Raw genomic sequence first — 20678 nt, forward strand, 5'->3', positions numbered from 1 at the left:
TTTTTTGTCTCTCATGATTTAACATGTTATGTGTCTTTATTGTACGTATTAATCCTCTGTTGTGAGCCGCCCAGAGAACAATTTGTTATGGGGCGGATAACAAATAAAATTATTATTATCATCATCAACTAAACTGTGTTTGAGATTATAATGGATGAGCTGTGGCAAGCCTCTGGCTGGAATGCTCTCTTCCTTCCTCTCATTCTTCACACAGGAAGGAAGGAGATTGAAACCTTTTAAGAACATAAGTGCCCTGCTGGATCAGTCCCAAGGACTATCTAGTCCAGCATCCTGTCCCACATTGGCCCACCAGATGTCTCTGGGAAGTCCATGAACAGGAGAAATAGTCTTGCCCTCTCTCCTGCTGTTGCTCCCATGCAACTGGCATTCAGAAGCATACTGGCTCTGAGCCTGGAGGTAGCCTGTAGCCATCAAGACTAGTAGCCACGGATAGACCTGTCCTTCATGATTTTGTCTAAGCCCCACATAAGTCCACCCAAGCTGGTGGCTATTACCATATCCTGTGGCAGAGTATTCCGCAGATTAATTATGTGCTGTGTGGAAGAAGTGCTTTCTTTTGTCGCTCCTAAATTCCCTGGCAATCAGTTGCTTGGGTTGGCTCCTGGTTCTAGTGTTGTGAGAGGGAGAAAAAATGCTCTCTATCTGCTCTCTCCACACCATGCAGTTTTACAACCCTATAAACCTTTTGATATAGTGAGTTTGAATGTAATAAAAAAACAACCCTGCTTTATTCACAAGTGGAAGTTTTCCACTCCTTCCCCCAGCATGCAAAGGAGGAGGAGAGGAGCAGGTGAGTGTGTGAGCATGCGTCTGGCCACTATGTGTTCACAGTATTCTAAACCATGGTTTAGATGATCATCTGAACTGGGCCTCTTTGTTGCTTCTGCTGCAACAAGAAAACACGAGTGCTCTACTAGAATTTGCATAGCATGGGGGTTCCCAACGTTGAGTCCTTGGAAGTTGGAATACAACTCCCATCATCCCCAGCCACAATGGCTGAAGTGGATGATGGGAGTTGTCATCCAACAACATCTAGAGAACCCAAGGTTGGGAACCCCTTTCATAGCGCACACATGCATTTGGATGTGTGAATGTACATAGTTTATCATACGTCTATAATTTAGCATTAGGAATCTTTGCCAAGGATTGGATGGCCGACAAGGCAATATTCTCATTTTCTCAGAAATACAGCCAGCGTGGTGTAGTGGTTAGAGTGCTGGATTAGGACCGGGAGACCCGAGTCCAAATCCCCATTCAGCCATGAGACTAGCTGGGTGACTCTGGGCCAGTCACTTCTCTCTCAGCCTAACCTACTTCACAGGGTTGTTGTGAGGAGAAACTCAAGTATGTAGTACACCGCTCTGGGCTCCTTGGAGGAAGAGCGGGATGGATGGATGGATGGATGGATGGATGGATAGATAGATAGATAGATAGATAGATAATCTAAAAGTAGTCCGTTTGGAGCAGCAGAACCAACCCCTTGCTGGGTGGTTTTCTTCTGTTCCAGGCCCACATATTCCTCATCAGTTTGACTGGAATATTATACACCCAATGCAGCAAGTTCTTAAACTCTGCACTTAAGGCAGGCTCACCTTTCTGAAAGGGGTTCTCAGCATCCTATGTTTGTTTTCCTTGTATTTTACTTTCAGGCTAGAGACTTAAGAGGGGCACAATGGGGTCTGATGAAATGGCATGTGTAACAAATTAGTTAATTAGGCTGGGCCCCTCCGCAAAGGTAATTAGCATGACAAAGTAAGCCAAGCAAACTGCAAGCACCCTGCTGGTTTTCATTTTGGGGATGGAGTTGCCATCAGTGCTAATGAAAATTTTCAACTACAACAAGCTTCTACATTGTGATATTTAGACTCTGCATTCTTAGCAAGGTCTGTGTTCTGAGCTACAGTTTAAATCTGCTCTTTTACAAAGAATGCCAAGGCAGGATTGGGACACTGTTAAGTATTCATGGAACCGGGTGCTTAGGTGCTTCTCCTGAAATGAAGGCAGTCTTCTCCTGAAACAGGCAGTTCTCTGGTTAAAAAGTTAAATCCGGATTAGTGAGCCCAACATTGCTGATTGTGTGAGTGCAGAATCTCAGGGCAATCCTGGTCAAACTGTTCTGGTTCACCAGGATAGAAATCAGTATTTAATTCAACATCTAAGAACCCAAGCTGAGGAGCCTGTGATGTAGATATTTGAATGAACTCTAGAATGCAGGTGACCTCACAACAGCTGCAGTCCTATGCACAGTTCCAAAGACCTTTGTGGCTGCGGATGGCAGGAGAGGTAATCCAACAGCATTGGGAGACCCACGTTTGAGAACGATTTATTTATTTATCTATCTGTCTATCTATCTATCTATCTATCTATTTATTTGATTTATATACCACCCTTCCAAAATGGCTCAGGGCGGTTCACAGCATTATCCAGGTAATCACCTCCTTACACATGTTACATAGCCTTCTGCTTTCCATCCTTTATCTCTCAGGGTGAAGAAACTGAAGGAGACATTTGCTTTCATACAGCAGCTGGACAAGAACATGAGTAACCTCCGCACCTGGCTGGCACGCATAGAGTCTGAGCTTTCCAAGCCGGTTGTTTATGACATCTGTGATGATCAAGAGATTCAGAAGAGACTTGCAGAGCAGCAGGTGTGTATGTGGCGTTGGGGGCATAGATCATCTGAAAGAGACCAAGGTTGTTTACCAACAACCAGCCCTACCTGGGCTAGGGTTGTGCACGGAACCGAGGCTGGGCGGTTTGAAGGCGGGGGGTGGCGCTTTAAGGGCGGGGGAGGGTGCACTTACCCCTCTCTCCGCTCCCCCCCCCAGCATAATTTTTTTTGTAAAAACCCTCAGGTCAGCAGCGTACCTCCCTGCCGCTCCATTGCCCTCCTCGGCTGGAAGTGGCCGGAAGTACCGGGCGCCCCCGTCGCATACACACATGTGCATGTCAGACGGGCACGTGTGCCCAGTACTTCCGGCCAAGGAGGGCAACGGGGCAGCAGGGAGGTACGCTGCCGCCCCAAACGTTTTTACAAAAAAATAACACTGGTGGGGGGAAAGTGGTGGGAGGGGTAATTGCACCCTCCCCCCACCCTTACCTACCTAGAGAAATCAGGGATTGAACCTGGTAATTCATGCAATGCGCGTTCTATGCCAAGCTACAGCCGCCCCCCCACCCCCAGTCTTGGGGTGTTTATTCAACAGAGAATACATTCTTGGAGCTGCTATCATTTAGGGGTGTGCAATTCAGGTTTTCGGTGATTCGGTTCGGGACCCGAACCGAATCACCCCCGATCTGTTCTGTGCCCGAATCTGGGCCACCCGAATCACCCCTGATTCGATTAGGATTCGGATTAAATCCGAATCGATTCAGGAAGGAAAAATGGGTCCCAGGGGCAAAATAGTGGGGTGGGGTGGTAGTGCCCAATGGTTGGAGGCTACCACCCAAATTTCAGGGGTATTGTGCAAAGGGCTGATTTTTGGGGAATTTTTGAAGTTTTAGTGTCTTTGGGGCAGTTCGGGGGCATAGAGTGGGATCTGGGCAAAAAGAGTGGAGTGGGGTGGTAGTGCCTAATGGGTGAAGGCTACCACCCCAATTTCAGAGTGATTGGGCAGAGGTCTGATTTTGGGGGAATTGTTGAAGTTTACGCGTCTTTAAGGTTTCTCCCCATAGAGAAGCATTGAGGTGTCAGCAAATGGATAGCTTTACGCGGGGGGCAAAGGGGTGGACGGACGGACACCAAGCCTTTTATTAGAGAGGATTGTTAAATTTTTATGCCGCCTTTAATCTCAAGGCAGTTTACAAAATGTCTAAAACAATATATAAAAACATTAAAACTGTACCCACCCACAATAGGTTTTAATGCTGTTTTAAAATATTGTTTTAAAATTTTTAAATGGTTGTAATGTTTTAAAAATTTTGTTCTTGTTTTTAACTAATGTTTTACTTTTTCTGATCTTATTTTGTTGTAAACTGCCGAGAGACATAGGTTTTGGGCAGTATAAAAATACGTTAAATAAATAAATAAAATAAATAATAAATAGACCCACAGTGGTGAGGATGGGTCTGTAACACCTGTGTTACAGTGTGGAACATATTAGCCACTGAGTTGAATGGGCCTTATTCCCATGCAAGTATTCATAGGAATTATGGGAGTTGTAGTCCGACGACAGCTGGAGGGAATTATGTTGGCCAACCCTGCAATTGAGCTGTAGATACATACACCACATGAGTCTATGGGTCTAACTGTTCAGCACTAACCATCTCCAGGAAGTTCTTTTCAGCTCTATAACATAATAAATTATTGCATGCCATGCTTACAGTGTGTGTGTGTGTGTGTGTGTGTGTGTGTGTGTGTGTGTGTAATAAAAATCTGGGTGTTTTGTGGTTTTTTTAAAAGAAGTGTTGGATGGCGAAGCTTATGTCAAGCAGTTAACTTCTATATTCAGCTATATATATTTGCCATACACCAGTGTTACTCTGCAAATGAAATATTTTTGTTCATGGCTACAGGATCTGCAGCGGGACATAGACCAGCACAGTACAGGCGTGGAATCTGTGTTCAACATCTGCGAGGTCTTGCTACATGATTCTGATGCCTGTGCTAATGAGACTGAATGCGACTCCATCCAGCAGACTACCCGGAGCTTGGACCGGCGGTGGAGGAACATCTGCACCATGTCTATGGAAAGGCGCATGAAGTGAGAGATGTTTTTTCTTGTTTCTGAAAAAGCGTGGTATTTTAAAATTGGTTTTCTTTGAATTCTTAGAATATCTATTAAAAGGTCTTCAGAATCTTTTCTGAAAAGCACACTGTTGCACTGGTGACCTATAATCAGGGCTATGTGTGTGCTGCATTTCCTTAGAAACACAGAAGCAGCCCACAATGTGGCTGTAAAGGGTCTTAGGGACTCCCTCAGACCTGCTCAGGTGCTCCGTTCAACATCAGAGCCCTGTGGATGCTGTCACCAGTCACCACCACCTTGGCTTTTCATTTTAGGAAAGGAAAGAAACTCAGTGTGCCATCTGCTCCTGCTTATACTTACTTACTTACTTATTTTATACATACATTTATATCCCACTTTTCCTCCAAGGAGCCTCCCTCATGTTCACCCCCACAACAACCCTGTGAGGTAGGTTAGGGTGAGATATAAGTGCCTAGCCCAGAGTCACCCAATGAGTTTTAGGGATGAATGGGGAATTGAACTCAGGTCTCCCCAGTCCCCAGTCCTAATCCAACACTCTAACCACACCGATGCTGCTGTTGTTATTGTTGATATTTTGCTGTTGTGGTGGGTTTTTTAATTCTGTTTTGTTACTTCTTCGGGGTGTTTTAAATTTTAGAGCTTGCTCCTATGAGCATTTTCCCATTAAAGAAAATGCACACATGAATGTTGGACTCAAAATTCAGCAACCTAAGGATTTCATTTTTATTTTTATTTATTTTATTTTTATTTTATTTTTATTTTATTTTTATTTTATTTTTATTTTATTGATTTGAAAATCAAGTTCTTTATGGTCTTAAGGCCTTTACGGTTGCAGAGATATGCTTGAAAGCATGTGGGTGATGGCAGATGAAACTTCAGAGGGCAGGGCAGGGCTGAATAGAATTCCCACTCTCAAGCGGCATGGCTCCTACAAAACAACTTGCCTCTCCCTATGGTTAGCAAACACTGATTAAATTACGCAAAACCATAAAAATCTGATGGCCCACTGCAAGTCGAGCTCTTGTCTGTCCAATACTTTGCCTCTTGGTTCTCCCTTGATGCTCCTAAGCTGGTGTCCTGAGGGTCCAAAACATTTATTTTGAAATTTCAGCTTTCATCTGCTACTAATGCTTTATTTATGTTTAGTGTTTTGGTGTGTTAATTAATTTTATGCCATCTTGGGCATAGTCAAGCCATATGCATTATAAATAAATGCACACATAAATAATAAAAACTATTTGCCACATAAATTATGTTAATATGAAAAAATATGCACATTTGCTCAGTATGCATCATTTATATCGACTGCAGAATTTAGCTTCTTTAGGCACAATAAATAAATTGCTTGGGTGCAGAAATTTAGTGCGGAATACACACAGCCCTGCCTACAGTGTCTGAGCTTCCGTTTGGGGGTGGAGGGGGATGCAACAATGCAAAGAGGAGCTTGAAATCAAGGTTGAACAATTTGAGACAACCCACAGAACTGATGGATGGGCTGACGCTCCAATGAGATGAGGACTGAGTAAAGGAGAAGTGGGTAAGAACTGACACTGTAGGATCGGGATCCATCCTTGGGGCCTGTATGAAGGGAACAGGAGCCAACCCAAGGAAGTGAACCTTCAAGATCAATATGATACTGTTCTCATTGGCTCACTCTGTCCAGCTCATAGGAACATAGGAAACTGCCATATACTGAGTCAGACCATTGGTCTATCTAGCTCAGTATTGTCTTCACAGACTGGCAGCGGCTTCTCCAAGGTTGCAGGCAGGAATCTCTCTCAGCCCTATCTTGGAGAAGCCAGGGAGGGAACTTGAAACCTTCTGCTCTTCCCAGAGCAGCTTCATCCCCTGAGGGGAATATCTTGCAGTGCTCACACATCAAGTCTCCCATTCATATGCAACCAGGGCGGACCCTGCTTAGCTATGGGGACAAGTCATGCTTGCTACCACAAGACCAGCTTTCCTCTCCTTTAGCTCAGCAGCAAGGATATAGCAACCTCCTCTTGCTTCCTCTTCTTTCTCACCATTTTATTTTTCTCATCATTTTCTCTGTGGTTTCAGTACTATCCCATCCATACAACCATATATACCTGGGTACAGCCCCCGAACTGGGTATGCATGGTCGTGTGAATGGGCATGTGACACACACGCCCATTCACATGACCATGCATACCTAGGTCAGGGACTGTACGCAGCTAGTATACATGGTTTGCCAACTGGGGGAATATGTCCTTAGGCCCTGCTATAACTATGCCTAAGTAGATGTAACTGAAATAATCACATATGCTTCCCATGCTTATCCCTACCTCCCTTTCCCATGTTGTCTCCCTTATGGCCAGTTTCCAGATTGTAAGTCCCTCAGGGCAGAGTCTGCTCCTTTCATTTCTAAGATGCCACGTACGTGGGGTTGTGCTATGCTGTACCAATTTTTGCTTCTGCAAAACCTGTTGCTTCTTGTTTCACCATCAGGATTGAGGAGACCTGGCGACTGTGGCAGAAGTTTTTAGATGACTACTCTCGCTTTGAAGACTGGCTGAAGATGGCGGAGAAGACGGCAGCTTATCCCAACTCTTCAGAGGTTTCGTACACTAACGCCAAAGAAGAGTTGAAGAAGTTTGAGGTGAATGTCCACTCTTTGGGTTTTCCTTTTGTTTTTCCATTCTGCAGATGCTTTTTTTGTCTTTCCTGATTTCTCATAACAGATTATTTCTCTGAGGCAACAAAATGCGAATTTATCCACAGCAAAAAAGTGGGGATATGGAAATAAATAAAGATGGTCGCTAACATCCCATCTAACCCTGCACTAGTGCAAACATGTGGCACTAGTATCTATCATATTTAGATACTACCTGATACGTGTAACCCTAGGTGGTGTACATAAGTTAAAATACAACAAATAAAACAACAGGGGGAAAACAATTAAAACGGTTTCACAGAATAAAAACAGTTAAACAGTTTTAAATTAATTTTAATTAAACACCTAAGAAAACAGGTGCATCTTGAGGGTCTTTTTAAAACTAATCAGAAATGTAGGTGCTCTTATTTTTTCAGGGAGCATATTCCAAAACCCTGTGGAAGCCACAGTCAAGGCCTGATCCCAAGTCGCCACCTGGGCGCGTTCCAGATTAGACCCTGCAACGGGGTCAGGACGTATCTCTGAAGTGTGCTTCCACACCTCCCATGTTGTGACACTGCAGTCCCTATGCTGACAACAGGGTGCCGTTCATATTTCCAAAGCCTTGTTTCGAATTTAATCATTGCAATATAGTGCCATGACATCGTATATCTGGTGTAAAGAAGTTGCTGTTTTTCCGGGTTGTCAGCTTTTGCAAGACTGCTCCCCCTGCTCTTTACGTTTTGAATGCGATTTGCCTGAACGGAGGCATTTTGCTGCTGTTGAGCGGCTAAACTGGAAAGTGCCCAAGCCAGTCATTGGCAACCGTAACTGGACCTCCCCAGATAATTTTAATAGGCAGCAGGGTTCATGACAAAGGAGGCGCTCTCTTCAGTACCCTGGACCCAAGCTGTTATGTTATATATACGTTGCAGGGAATGATGCAAAGCTATCTACTAGCCTTCTAGTGAGCATGAATCGACCCCTTTGCTCAGCAGGGTCCACCCTGGTTTGCATCTAAATGGATGCCTACATGTGAGCACTGTCTGCTGTAAGATATTCCCTTTAGGGAATGAGGCCCTAGCCTTGTGCTAGAGCATGCAGAAAGTTCCAAGTTCATTCCCTGGCAGCATCTCCAAGACAGGCTGAGAGAGAGTCCTGCCTGAATCCTTGAAGAGCTACTGCCAGTCAAACCACTGTTTCAACTTGCATTGCAGGCCTTTCAGCGGCAAATTCATGAGCGCCTGACCCAGCTGGAGCTGATCAATAAGCAGTACCGGCGCCTTGCCCGTGAGAATCGCACAGATTCGGCCAGCAAGCTCAAGCTGATGGTCCACGAAGGCAACCAGCGCTGGGACAGCCTCCAGAAGCGCGTTGCAGCCATCCTCCGGAGACTCAAGGTGACTGCAGGCCAACCATGCCAGGGCCAGCGGGAACTCTGGACTGGAACCATTGCTGCTGCTGCTGCTGTTTTCCTAAATATTTTTATACTGCTTTTCAACCAAAAAGATTCCCAAAGTGGTTTACATAGCAAAATAATATAGAAAATAGCCCCCTGTCCACAAAGACTAATAGGCTTTATAAAATAAAATAGAAACCACAAAGTAGAGCTAGTCTTGTGGTAGCAAGCATGAGTTGGCCCCTTTGCTAAGCGGGTCCACCCTAGTTTGCATTAGAATGGCAGACTACACATGTGAGCACTGTAAGAGATTCCTTTTAGGGGTTGGGGCCGCTCTGGGAAGAGCATATGCCTGCTTGCATGCAGAAGGTTTCCAAGTTCCCTCCCTAGCATCTCCAAGATAGGCCTGGGAGAGTTTCCTGCCTGTAACCATGGAAAGGTTGCTGCTGCCAGTTTGTGTAGTGCAAGCTATGTATCTATGTTATTATATCCAATATGGATGGGACTGGGGAGGGCGTTAAATGAGCTGCAGGCACTGCTGGTTTCTCACTCTCCTCTCCTCACCCTGGCTGAGAGCAACTTTCTTATGAGGCAAGGCTACAACACCTGGGGCTATTTAGTTTCGGAAAAAGATGACTGCAGGGAGACATGAGAGAGGTCTATAAAATCATGCATGGTGTGGAGAAAGTGGAGAGAGAAATTCTTCTCCCTCTCCCATAGCACCAGAACCAGGGGTCATCCCATGAAACTGCTTGCCAGGAAATTTAGGACCAGCAAACGGTAGTATTTTTTTACACAACGCGTAATGTACTTGTGGAATTCTCTGCCACAAGATGTGGCGACAGCCAACAACCTGGATGGCTTTAAGAGAGGCTTGGATAACTTCACGGAGGAGAGGTCTATCAACGGCTACTAGTTGGAGGGTTGTGGGCCACCTCCAGCCTCAAAGGCAGGATGCCTCTGAGTACCAGTTGCAAGGGAGCAACAGCAGGAGAGAGGGCATGCCCTCAACTCCTACTGTAGGCTTCCAGTGGCATCTGCTGTGAAACAGGATGCTGGACTAGATGGGCCTTGGGCCTGATCCAGCAGGGCTGTTCTTATGTTCTTTGCCTTGTCTCGTCTGCCGCAGGGTTACCCCTTAACCAGCCCTTTTAATTTGAGCTAATGCTGCAGTGAGCAAGACAAGGCAGAGTGCAGCAGCCAGGTAAGGAGATGAGAGCGGGAAGGAGCCATACCTGTGTCTTGTTGACTGCCTCCCATCCTGGCCGCTACTGATTATATCCTATCTTTCTTCCATCATCGTATTCAGGGCAGCATTCATGAGGCTCTCTGACCTTGGGTCACCCATCCAGCCACTGACCAGACCTAGACCTGCTTAGCTTTAGGGATGTGCACGAACTGGTTTGGCATTCTAAAAGAATTCCAAATACCGGTTCGGAAACTCCAAACTGGTTCGAACTTGGGGAGGTCACTTTAAGGTGTGGGGAGGGTGCCCTTACCTCCCCCGTGGTGCTTCCCTCTCTGGCGCTGCTTCAAAAACTGCTGGTGCAGTGCGGCTTTATACCTTCTTGCTGCCCCAGTCGGCGTAAAACTGGAAGTGGCATGTGTGACGCACGCATGCGCGCACACCACTTCCGGTTTTACACTGACTGGGGCGGAAAGAGGGTATACAGCCGCACTGCTCCAGCGGTTTTTGAAGCAGCGCCCAAGGGGGGAGCATGGCAGGGGAGCTAAGGACACCCCTCATGCCTTAAAACGACACACATACACCCGCCTCCCAGGTGTGCATGGAACCGGTTCTGTGCACACCCCTACTTCGCTTCACTAAGACTGTGCTGTGGGTCCCTATTATTCTTGAGCCACGAATCCTCCCAATACAAAACTGGTGCTTTCTCCTGGCTTGCTCAGTACCACCAAACATGACAGCTCTGAAACTAACTCATGCAACATGAGTTAACTGCAATCTGCAAGTTTCCCAGATCAGTCCCTTTAAATTTAGCTTCCGATGGGGGCTTGTTCTCTGCCTTTGCTCCTGAAATCACAGCAGCCGAGCACAGTTGAGGCACATGCTCTGGGTGAAACCAAGCAGCGGGTTTGTGGGCGCCATGGCAACTGTTGCGTTGACAAGCTCTCTTCTGTGCTCATCTCTCAGCACTTTACCAATCAGTGGGAGGAGTTTGTGGCAACCAAAGACAGCATTCTGGTGTGGCTGACTGAGATGGACCTGCAGCTGACGAACGTGGAGCATTTCTCAGAGAGCAACTTTGATGACAAAATGAGGCAGCTAAATGTAGGTATTGGTTTCAAAGGAAACGCGATTTAATTAAGGAACTATTTATTGACTGTTCTGCCCATTGTGTCTCCGCCAGTTTGATATCTGTCTACTTTGTGAACTGCCTAGAGCCTTTGGAGTCAGGCGGTATATAAATTAAATAAATAAAATAAGTACTACTACTACAAGTATTTACTGTATATACCACTTTTAAACAAAAGTTCTCAAAGCATTGTACTTAAGAAAAAAAAATCAGATGGTCCCTTGTCCCCAAAGTATTCATGGTCCAGAAAGAAATGTAGGGTAGGCACCAGCAACAGCCGCTGGAGGGATGCTGTGCTGGGATTGGATAGGGTTAGGGTTTTTTGTTTTTGTTTTTTTACATTTATATCCCGCTCTTCCTCCAAGTAGCCCAGAGCGGTGTACTACATACTTGTGTTTCTCTTTCACAACAACCCTGTGAAGTAGGTTAGGCTGAGAGAGAAGTGACTGGCCCAGAGTCACCCAGCTAGTTTCATGGCTGAATGGGGATTTGAACTCGGGCCTGCCCGGTCCTAGTCCAGCACTCTAACCACTACACCACGCCGGCTCTCCCCCCTGCTAAATATAAAGAGAATCACCACTTTGGAAGGCGCCTGTTTGCTCGTTCTGTAGAATTCTCTGCCATGGGATGTGGTTAAGGCCACCAGCTTGGGTGGCTTTAAAGAGGGATTGGACAGATTCATGGAGGCCAGGTCTATGGCTACAGTCTTCATGATTATAGATTACCTCCAGGCTCTGCCAGTTACAGGGGAGCAATGGCAGAAGAGAGGACATGCCTTCATCTCCTGCTTTTGGGCTTCCCAGGGGCATCAGGTTTGCCACTGTGAGAAACAGGAGGCTGAACTAGACAGGCCTTGGGCCTGACCCAGCAGGGCTTAAATTCATAGTTAGCGGGGGCTATCTATCTACGCGCGCGCACACGTGCGATATAGATACATAGCACATTTGCCATCCTCATTTAGTGTCTCAATTTGTTTGTATATTGTGCCTGTAGAATTTGTAGTGAACAATTTGGGCTCTCCACCATCTAAACAGAACAGGACTTCATGCACTTACCGGTGTCATTATTGATCTGATGGCTCCCTGGCCAATCAGTGGAGATCATGCAAGAGGTTGCAGGAGCACTTTGTAGGGCAAAGGTTCTCAACCCTGGGTCGCTGGATATTGTTGGACTACAACTCCCATCATCCCCAGCCACAATGGCCCCATCTCTGCTGGTGGCACTCAGTAGTCTGATTGATGAAGCCCAACAAGGAGTTAATCTGATTAGGAATACTTAGGAAGCATCCTGACTTTTCTTCCAAACAGGGTTTCCAGCAAGAAATAACACTGAATACCAATAAGATCGATCAGCTTACAGAGTTTGGAGAGCACCTGATTCAAAAGAGCGAGCCATCCGATGCTGTCGTGATCGAAGAGGAACTGGAAGAGCTCTGCAAATATTGCCAGGAGGTTTTTGGCCGTGTCTCCCGATTCTACCAAAGACTGATATCCTGGCATCCGGTAAGACAGAGCACTGGCAGAACTGTCTCTTTAGCCAGGAGTCACTGCTGGTTTCATTCCACATCCCAGAAGTAAAAACCTCCTTGGTTTCGTATGGAGAATTGTATGCAATACCCACTGCCAGAAGCCTGGTAGACATGAAGGCAGCCTCTCCCCAGCTTCTGAGAGCTGAAGGGCACCTGCTTTCTGATTTAAGATTGAAGTCCTGTTCACTCTTACACCCCGAAAAGATTTTGCATAGGGCCAGATATTGATCACTCATTGGCTCTTCCATACTTGGTGTCTGTCTCCTGAATAACAGCCATAGGAGGCCGCATTTGGGATAGCAGCATGCAGAGAGAGCAAATTTAACCCTTGACCCTGCTCCGGTGTTTGTTCCTGAAGAAAAGCTGCCATCTGACTCCTGGCTTAATCGCTCAGCTCTGACTGGCTGGTACAGCTCCTGGCTCTGGTTCCCAGCTCCTACCTTCCCTGTAGCAACTGCCTACAGTTCAGCCCTTACAGAAAAAGAGTTCTTCAGCACCTCCTCCCAGTACCCGTTCTGTCCCTTCCCTTGTTTCACCCTGCACTGCAGAATGACCCCCCCAAAAAACTACTCAGAATCCTCCTTCTGCATCTTTATCTTTCTTAACAGATAAAGAGGCCTGGTGCCATCCTAGGCAGCATTAGTAAAGGAGGGGAAGGCAAGATATTTTGATACCTCGCTGGAGAAGGTCAATAGAGGGTGGGAGGAAAAGGAGGTAGAGGGCTTCCTCCTTCCACCTCTCTGCCCTCTTGTCTGTAAGTAAGGACAGAATCATGGGAGGAGCCAGGCTTGTTTCTGCAGATTCACTCTGCCCCATAGGAACATAGGAAGTTGCCATATACTGAGTCAGACCATTGATCTATCTAGCTCAGTATTGTCTACACCAGGCATCCCCAAACTGCGGCCCTCCAGATGTTGCTGAACTACAACTTCCAGCATACCCAGCCACAAAAAAATGTGTCTAGGGATGCTGGGAGTTGTAGTTCAGCAACATCTGGAGGGCCGCAGTTTGGGGATGCCTGGTCTACACAGAATGGCAGCGGCGTCTCCAAGGTTGCAGGCAGGAGTCTTTCTCAGCCCTATCTTGGAAATGCTGTCAGGGAGGGGACTTGGAACCTTCTGCTCTTCCCAGAGTAGCTCCATCCCCGAAGGGTGAGCATCTTACAGTGCTCACAGTCAAGTCTCCCATTTGCATGCAACCAGGGCAGGCCCTGCTTAGCTAAGGGGACAAGTCATGTTTGGTACCACAAGACCAGCTGCTGGAAATGCTCCTTCCCTGGGGGATGAACAGTGGTAGAACATCTGCTTGGCATGCAGAAGTTCCCAGGTTCAGTCCCTGGCAGCATCTCCAGGTAGGGGTAGGAAAACCACCTGCCTGAAACCTGGAAGAGCCACTGCCAGTCAGTGTAGAGGGGCCTGTGGTCTCACAGTATACACAGTTGCCTGTGTATATATGACTCACGGTGTACAGTACAGGTGAAACTCGGAAAATTAGAATATCGTGCAAAAGTCCATTAATTTCAGTAATGCAAATTAAAAGGTGAAACTGATATATGAGACAGACGCATTACATGCAAAGCGAGATAAGTCAAGCCTTAATTTGTTATAATTGGGATGATCATGGCGTACAGCTCATGAAAACCCCAAATCCACAATCCCAGAAAATTAGAATATTACATGGAACCAAGAAGACAAGGATTGTAGAATAGAACAATATCGGACCTCTGAAAAGTATAAGTGCGCATATGTATTCAGTACTTGGTTTGGGCCCCTTTTGCAGCAATTACTGCCTCAATGCGGCGTGGCATGGATGCTATCAGCCTGTAGCACTGATGAGGTATTATGGAAGACCAGGATGCTTCATTAGCGGCCTTCAGCAATTCTGCATTGTTTGGTCTCATGTCTCTCATCCTTCTCTCGGCAATGCCCCATAGATTCTCTATGGGGTCAGGTCAGGCGAGTTTGCTGGCCAATCAAGCACAGTATACTGTATACTTTTCAGAGGTCCGATATTGTTCTTTTCTTCAATCCTTGTCTTCTTGGTTCCATGTAATATTCTAATTTTCTGAGATTGTGGATTTGGGATTTTCATGAGCTGTACGCCATGATCATCACAATTATAACAAATTAAGGCTTGACTTATCTCGCTTTGCATGTAATGCGTCTGTCTCATATATCAGTTTCACCTTTTAATTTGCATTACTGAAATTAATGGACTTTTGCACGATATTCTAATTTTCTGAGTTTCACCTGTATATATGACCCACATATGACTTACAGTTGCCTATGCAATCCATAAGCAAGAAGGTGAGTCCCAAGTGGAGGAAAGCATTAGAAATGTGCCACGCTCCATCCTGGAGTTTGTTTTTGGAAGGATGAGCAAGACCTTTCCTGACTGTAAGGCCAGTATTCTTTTGGGAGCGAGGTCAAGAATCCAGCGACATCAGCAATAAGAGTTGTGATTGATGCTAATTGTTTTGTTTTGTTTTTCAGGGCCTGGAAGACGAAAAAGAGACCTCTGAAAATGAAGCAGAAACAGAAGATGCCCGGGGAATACGGAATGACCCCTGGCACAGGAAGGCCATGCAGGAAGTGCCCCCTTCCCAGCAGTCTCTCTGTCACCTCGTGCCCCCCACAGTGGGTCATGAAAGGTCAGGCTGTGAGACCCCCGTCAGCATTGACTCCATTCCGCTTGAGTGGGATCACACAGGCGATGTAGGAGGCTCTTCCTCTCATGAAGATGAGGAAGAAGAACCTTACTACAGTGCTCTCTCTGGTAAGTAGTCTTCCATTCTCCTAGCTGCTCTTTCATCTCAGCCAGAAATTATAGTCTGATGCCACGCATGCGCAGCTAAAACAAAAAGGCACACATGCTCATGTGGGGTGATTTTCACCCATCTCCTCCCCCTCTACCCGGAAGTGCATTGTGCAACCCGGAAGTTGGTTGCTGAGGTCATGTACCCTCAGGGGCTGCTTCTAGGTCATACAGAGCACTTCGGGGAGGAGGTGGAATTGGTGAAAACCAGCCCTCCCATGCAAAACATCCATGCTTTAGAAAAGGATGCACATGTGCCCTTTTTTCAATGGCATATGTGCATTATTATTATTTTTTAATGCAATGTTTCATCTTTAAATATTTAATTAAATATTTATTGAAGCCACTAAAGGCATGTCAGCGAGAATACAAATACGATGAATATTTATATTCCGCTTTTCAACAAAAGTTCCCAAAGTGGTTTACGTAAATATAAATACATAAAATGGCTCCCTATTGCCAAAAGGCTCACAATTTTTAGCCGCTTTATTGTATTTTAAAATCTTTGTTTTCGATCATTGATTCATTTTAACTGTTTTGTGGTATTTGTGAACCACCCTGAGCTATTCTGTAAGGGCAGTCTAGAAATCGAACAAATAAATAAAAATAAATGAATAATTTTTAAAAAGAAGCATAAGATAGACATCAGCAACAGCCCCTGGAGGGATGCTGTGCTGGGGATGGGTCATGAAAGGCTCATTGAGAATTTCACATCTGTTTAGTTTAGTGATCCCATTCTACATGTTATGTAGACTGAGGTGGGAGATTTCTAGGCTGTACCGTTTTATTCCACAAATGGAGTGTGCATCCTATTTTCAGATATTCCCTTGCACCGAAAGAAAACTTTTGACACATAGAAAACTAACACATTGGGTGAAAGGGTTAGCATCACCTTCTTCAATGTGCTAATGTAATACATGCAGGGAGGCTTTTACATTAGGGCAGCATTCAAAATCACACACACAACACACAGACACACCTGCAGCCTGATATAGTATGGTCCAGATCTCCTGTTATGCAACCCCTAATTCGGGAAGCAGTTCCATGTACTGTGCTGTGAATGGCTTTCCATGTAGTCCATCCTCTGTGTGGATTTTGCCTGTCATAGTTCCTGGGTCTGCCACACGGACTTCTGGAGAATTAATGCAGGCCATGGCTAGGATTCCCACCACCACCACCAAGTCCTGCTATGCTGCCTCATCGTGACGGGGGGCAAGGGGGTTGTTCCTGGGAGAGATGAGCGAAGTACACCGGGAGGTCTACTCCCAGTAAGGTCACCCAGGGCGCAAAGGTCATCCCAGCTGCCCAGCTAAAGCAAGCAGGCACCTATATTGGGCAGTAGCGATATATGAAAGTGCTGGGGGCGGACGGTCGCTTTAGTGACAACGACAAAGGCATCATTTCATACTGCGTGGGAGAAGGCAATGGTAAACCACTCCTGTATTTTACCAAGAAAACCACACGGATAGACAAAATAGAATGATTATGTGGTCGCTAAGAGTCGACACCAACTTGATGGCACTTAATTAATCAATCAATCAATGGCTAGGATAGGAGGTGATGAATTGGTGTGTTTAGGACCCAGTGGGGGGAAGATACTATGCAGTCATGTCCTTAGTGAAAAGGATTGGAGGCTGTGGCAGCTTCTAATTCATTCCCAACAGAACTCTGTGGAGCAAGGGGTTCTCAACCTTGGCACCCCAGATGTTTAGGACTGTATCTCCCATCATCCCCAGCCACAATGGCTGTTTCAAAAGGCATTCTCAAACTACTAATGTGATTTTCCCCATTAAGAGCCTTGGGTGTGTGGGTGATAGGCTCATGAGAACTCCACTCTTTGAGAATTTGGTGGTTCACCCACCAATAGGCGGAGAAAGCTGGAAGAGGTAGAAATCGCACAGTGAAGGACGAGTAGCCACTGGTTGTCTTTTTCCATCTCTTTCTTTCTCTCCCCTTCTGAGTGGCTCATTTCCCCTGCTCTGCTCCCTCCCAGCTACTAGGGAAAATGAGCTGCTCAGAAAAGAGATGAGGGGAGATGAACAACAGAGGAGGAAAGGAGACCAGTGGCCCATCTTTTCTCTGAATGGGCGATTTTCTTCCTCTCCAGCTTTCTTTGCCTGCTGGTGGAGAGACTTTTGAATTCTCAGCAGGCTGAGCATCCATGCAGTAAATGTAAGATGTATCCAGGCTCTCTTCCTGAATGTGCAGTGTTTCTCCTGAGCCACGTTAGCTTGAATGGAACCCTCCATATTCCGGGGCAGTATACCTTTGAATATGAGCTACATGGGAGCAAACAGCACCTTCATGGCCTGTTTGTGAGCTTCCCAGAGGCATTCCAATGAATATGGTTGGAAACAGAATTGACTGTATGGATCTTGAGCCAAATGTGGCAGCCATGTTGTTCTAGAATCACAGAATGTTGCAGAATCCTAGAATTTTAGAGTTGAAAGGGGCTTTGGAGGTCTTCGAGTCCAACCCTCTGACCTCTTCTTAAGAGATGGCCACATCTGGGGATGAGGTTGTAGCTCCATGGTAGAGCGTCTGCTTAAGTTCAGTCCCTGGCAGCATTTCCAGGTAGCGGGATGGCGGGTAATCCTGCCTGAAGCCCTGGAGATCCACTGCCATCCAGAGCAGGCAGTTATGAGCTAGATGGACCAATGGACTGACTCAAGAGAAGGCAGCTTTCTGTGTTCCTATGTCATTCTTTCTGTTTAGGTTTCTTTGCTGGACCCTCTCATGGTGGGGTGGGGAGTGTTGGCTGGAGGGGGCTGGGAGGAGGAGAGCCTCTTTTTTTGACCCTTGGAGGCAGTTGGTGACATTATTCTTTTTTCAGATGTAGAAATCATTGAAAACCCCGAGGCCTATCTTAACATGACCACAAAAGTTTTGAAAGCAGCTTCTGGTAGGCACCTGCTACTGCATGTGTCTCAACATGGCAGTCCCCCCTTGTGGCGCACGCTATGCTCCTCACACCTCTTCCATATATGCAAGTGTCTGGTTCCCTGGCTTGTGTCAACACCATGTGCCAGTTGGCTCATGATGGACTTTCTCTCTCTCTCGCTCTCTCTCTTGCTCTCTCACTCTCTTTCTTTTAAATGCCACACCATCCATACATGTCTCTACATTACTGAACCATCCAGAATACACCCTTTCGAGTTCTCCACATCAGTGCAAAGAAACTTGTCTTCAGAAACTTGTCTTAAGCCTTCCTGCCACTTCCACTCATGGTGTGGACAGAGTAAGATCCTTGCTGATTACTGCCACCTAGAAGACATTTTAGCTTTGCTTAAGGGCTGCTCTGCCATTCTGCATTGGGTCTGACAGCTCTCCAGGTGCCTCTTAATTCAGGCCATCCAGATGATGATGATTATCATTACTGTTTCACATTTATATTCTGCCCTTCTCAGCATACATACTCCTTTTATCTTCACAACAATCCTGTGAGGTAGGTTAGGCTGAGAGCTGATGACTAGCCCAAGGTCATCCAGTGAGAGGAAAGCTGGTCTTGTGGTAGCAAGCCTGACTTGTCTCCTTAGCTAAGCAGGGTCTGCCCTGGTTGCATATGAATGCGAGACTACATGTGTGAGCGCTGTAAGATATTCCCCTCAGGGGATGGAGCTGCTCTGGGAAGAGCATCTAGGTTCCAGGTTTCTTCCCTGGCAGCATCTCCCAGATAGGGCTGAGAGAGATTCCTGCCTGCAACCTTGGAGAAGCCGCTGCCAGTCTGTGTAGACAATACTGAGCTAGATGGACCAATGGTCTGACTCAGTATATGGCAGCTTCCTATGTTCCTGTGTTCCTGTGAGTTTCACTGAAAATGGTGGAGTGGGGATTTGAACCTGGGTCTTCCCAGTCCTAGTCCAGCATTCTAACCACTGCACTCCTTTGGCTTTGAACATTCAACATTCTCTCTGTGATACTTGAGGGCAAAAAAACCCCAAATGGGGGCCCTTCCCACAATGGTATACATAGTCCCAATCTTAGGTCCCCAGATGTTGGAACTACAGCTCCCATCATCCTTGGTCACAATGGCCAAAGGATGCTGGGAGTTGTAGTTCAATAACATCCGGGGATACAAAGTTGGCAACCCTCAAACTAAACCATTGACAATGTTCTGCCATGTTAACAGTACCCCCGAGTCTTCCAGCTGAGGTGGGCTGACCAGTTTGGTCCTTACCAGCTTCAAAGTGCAGCCTTTCTCCCTCTTTCTGGTGGAGTTCTTAACTTGTATTGTCTGTAGGCATTTTCAGGAGAAGAACAAAGGGTCCCGTAACTGCATGACTCTCATTTCATTGCCCCTGAAATGCTGCTGACATACATTTGCAAACAAGCATGCTTTGCAAGGAAAATGGCAAAATTCTCATTTTTCCCCCATGCCATAACTTGGTTCCCCCTCTTCTGCAGAATGCTTTTAATTCATTTTTAAAGGAAGAAATCTTTCTGGCACCTCATTTTTGGATTGTTTTATAATCTCATACTACAGGGAAATCTGTTTCTGAATCTCACACGTGGCACTCCCCAGACAGCACTACTTGTCGAAAACATCCATACAACCAGGGTGTGGTGGTCAGAAATGTCCTGTCAAGCAGCCCAGATACTAGCACACCTTACAAGCCAGGCTACGTAAGTCCTCGATGTCGATATCTTCTATTGATTTCCTAAAGAGCTGGAAACATTATGATCCTCATGAATGCATAACCAAAACACTTGTGGGTGAGAGGGAGATACTGGCAGACTTGGGTAATCCACAGATATGTTGATTTCACAAAAATCTAAAGTGGGGGGCAGAGGGACTAAGGGGCAAAAAACCCCACACCAAACTACCCCAATGGGGAGGAATGTTCACAGATTCAGAGGGTACTTAGCAGACAACCAGATGAGTGGAGTTAAAGGAATTCAGTGGTTAAGAGGGGGAGAGGAGGGCCTGAACAAAAAGACTGGGAAATTTCTCAGCTTGAAGAATACTTAAGACAGTCAGAACACTTTCTCCTTCCAAGGGGGAAAGGTTTTTAAAACCCTTTATGCTCACCAGGCATGTCACATTTTTGTGTTCTGAGGGGGAAGAGGTTTGCCACCTTTAAGCAATAGATGTGTAAGGATGAATCTCCTCCCCCAAGTAACATAAAAACAACTGTACGGGGCTGTTCACACAAACCTAAACAGTTGGAGGAGTGTTCGCTCTCCCGGTTGGCAACCGTGTGTTTACAAAGATCAGAGTAGGGGGAGGGGAGAGTGATGCTGTGGGAGTGAGGAGTTGGGTAAGATGGGTGCGGCCAAC

At 46.1% G+C, this 20678-nt stretch overlaps 1 protein-coding gene across 8 annotated transcripts in view; it reads left to right on the plus strand.

Moving 5' to 3' along the window:
- The window catches only part of SYNE2 (spectrin repeat containing nuclear envelope protein 2), a 368664-nt gene that overhangs the window by 329308 nt on the left and 18678 nt on the right, over nt 1–20678 (plus strand). For 7 of the 8 annotated variants that reach the window (XM_053287390.1, XM_053287373.1, XM_053287398.1 and 4 more), the window contains 9 exons: nt 2507–2669; nt 4537–4724; nt 7200–7350; nt 8562–8744; nt 10896–11033; nt 12366–12560; nt 15079–15361; nt 18234–18302; nt 19884–20023. In XM_053287390.1, the coding sequence (XP_053143365.1) occupies nt 2507–2669; nt 4537–4724; nt 7200–7350; nt 8562–8744; nt 10896–11033; nt 12366–12560; nt 15079–15361; nt 18234–18302; nt 19884–20023 (1510 nt within the window). The remainder of the gene's footprint in view (nt 1–2506; nt 2670–4536; nt 4725–7199; nt 7351–8561; nt 8745–10895; nt 11034–12365; nt 12561–15078; nt 15362–18233; nt 18303–19883; nt 20024–20678) is intronic. The other variant, XM_053287409.1, reaches the window with a different exon arrangement.

The sequence above is a fragment of the Hemicordylus capensis genome, chromosome 1 (genome assembly GCF_027244095.1).
Source record: "Hemicordylus capensis ecotype Gifberg chromosome 1, rHemCap1.1.pri, whole genome shotgun sequence".
Classification (NCBI taxonomy): Eukaryota; Metazoa; Chordata; class Lepidosauria; order Squamata; family Cordylidae; genus Hemicordylus; species Hemicordylus capensis.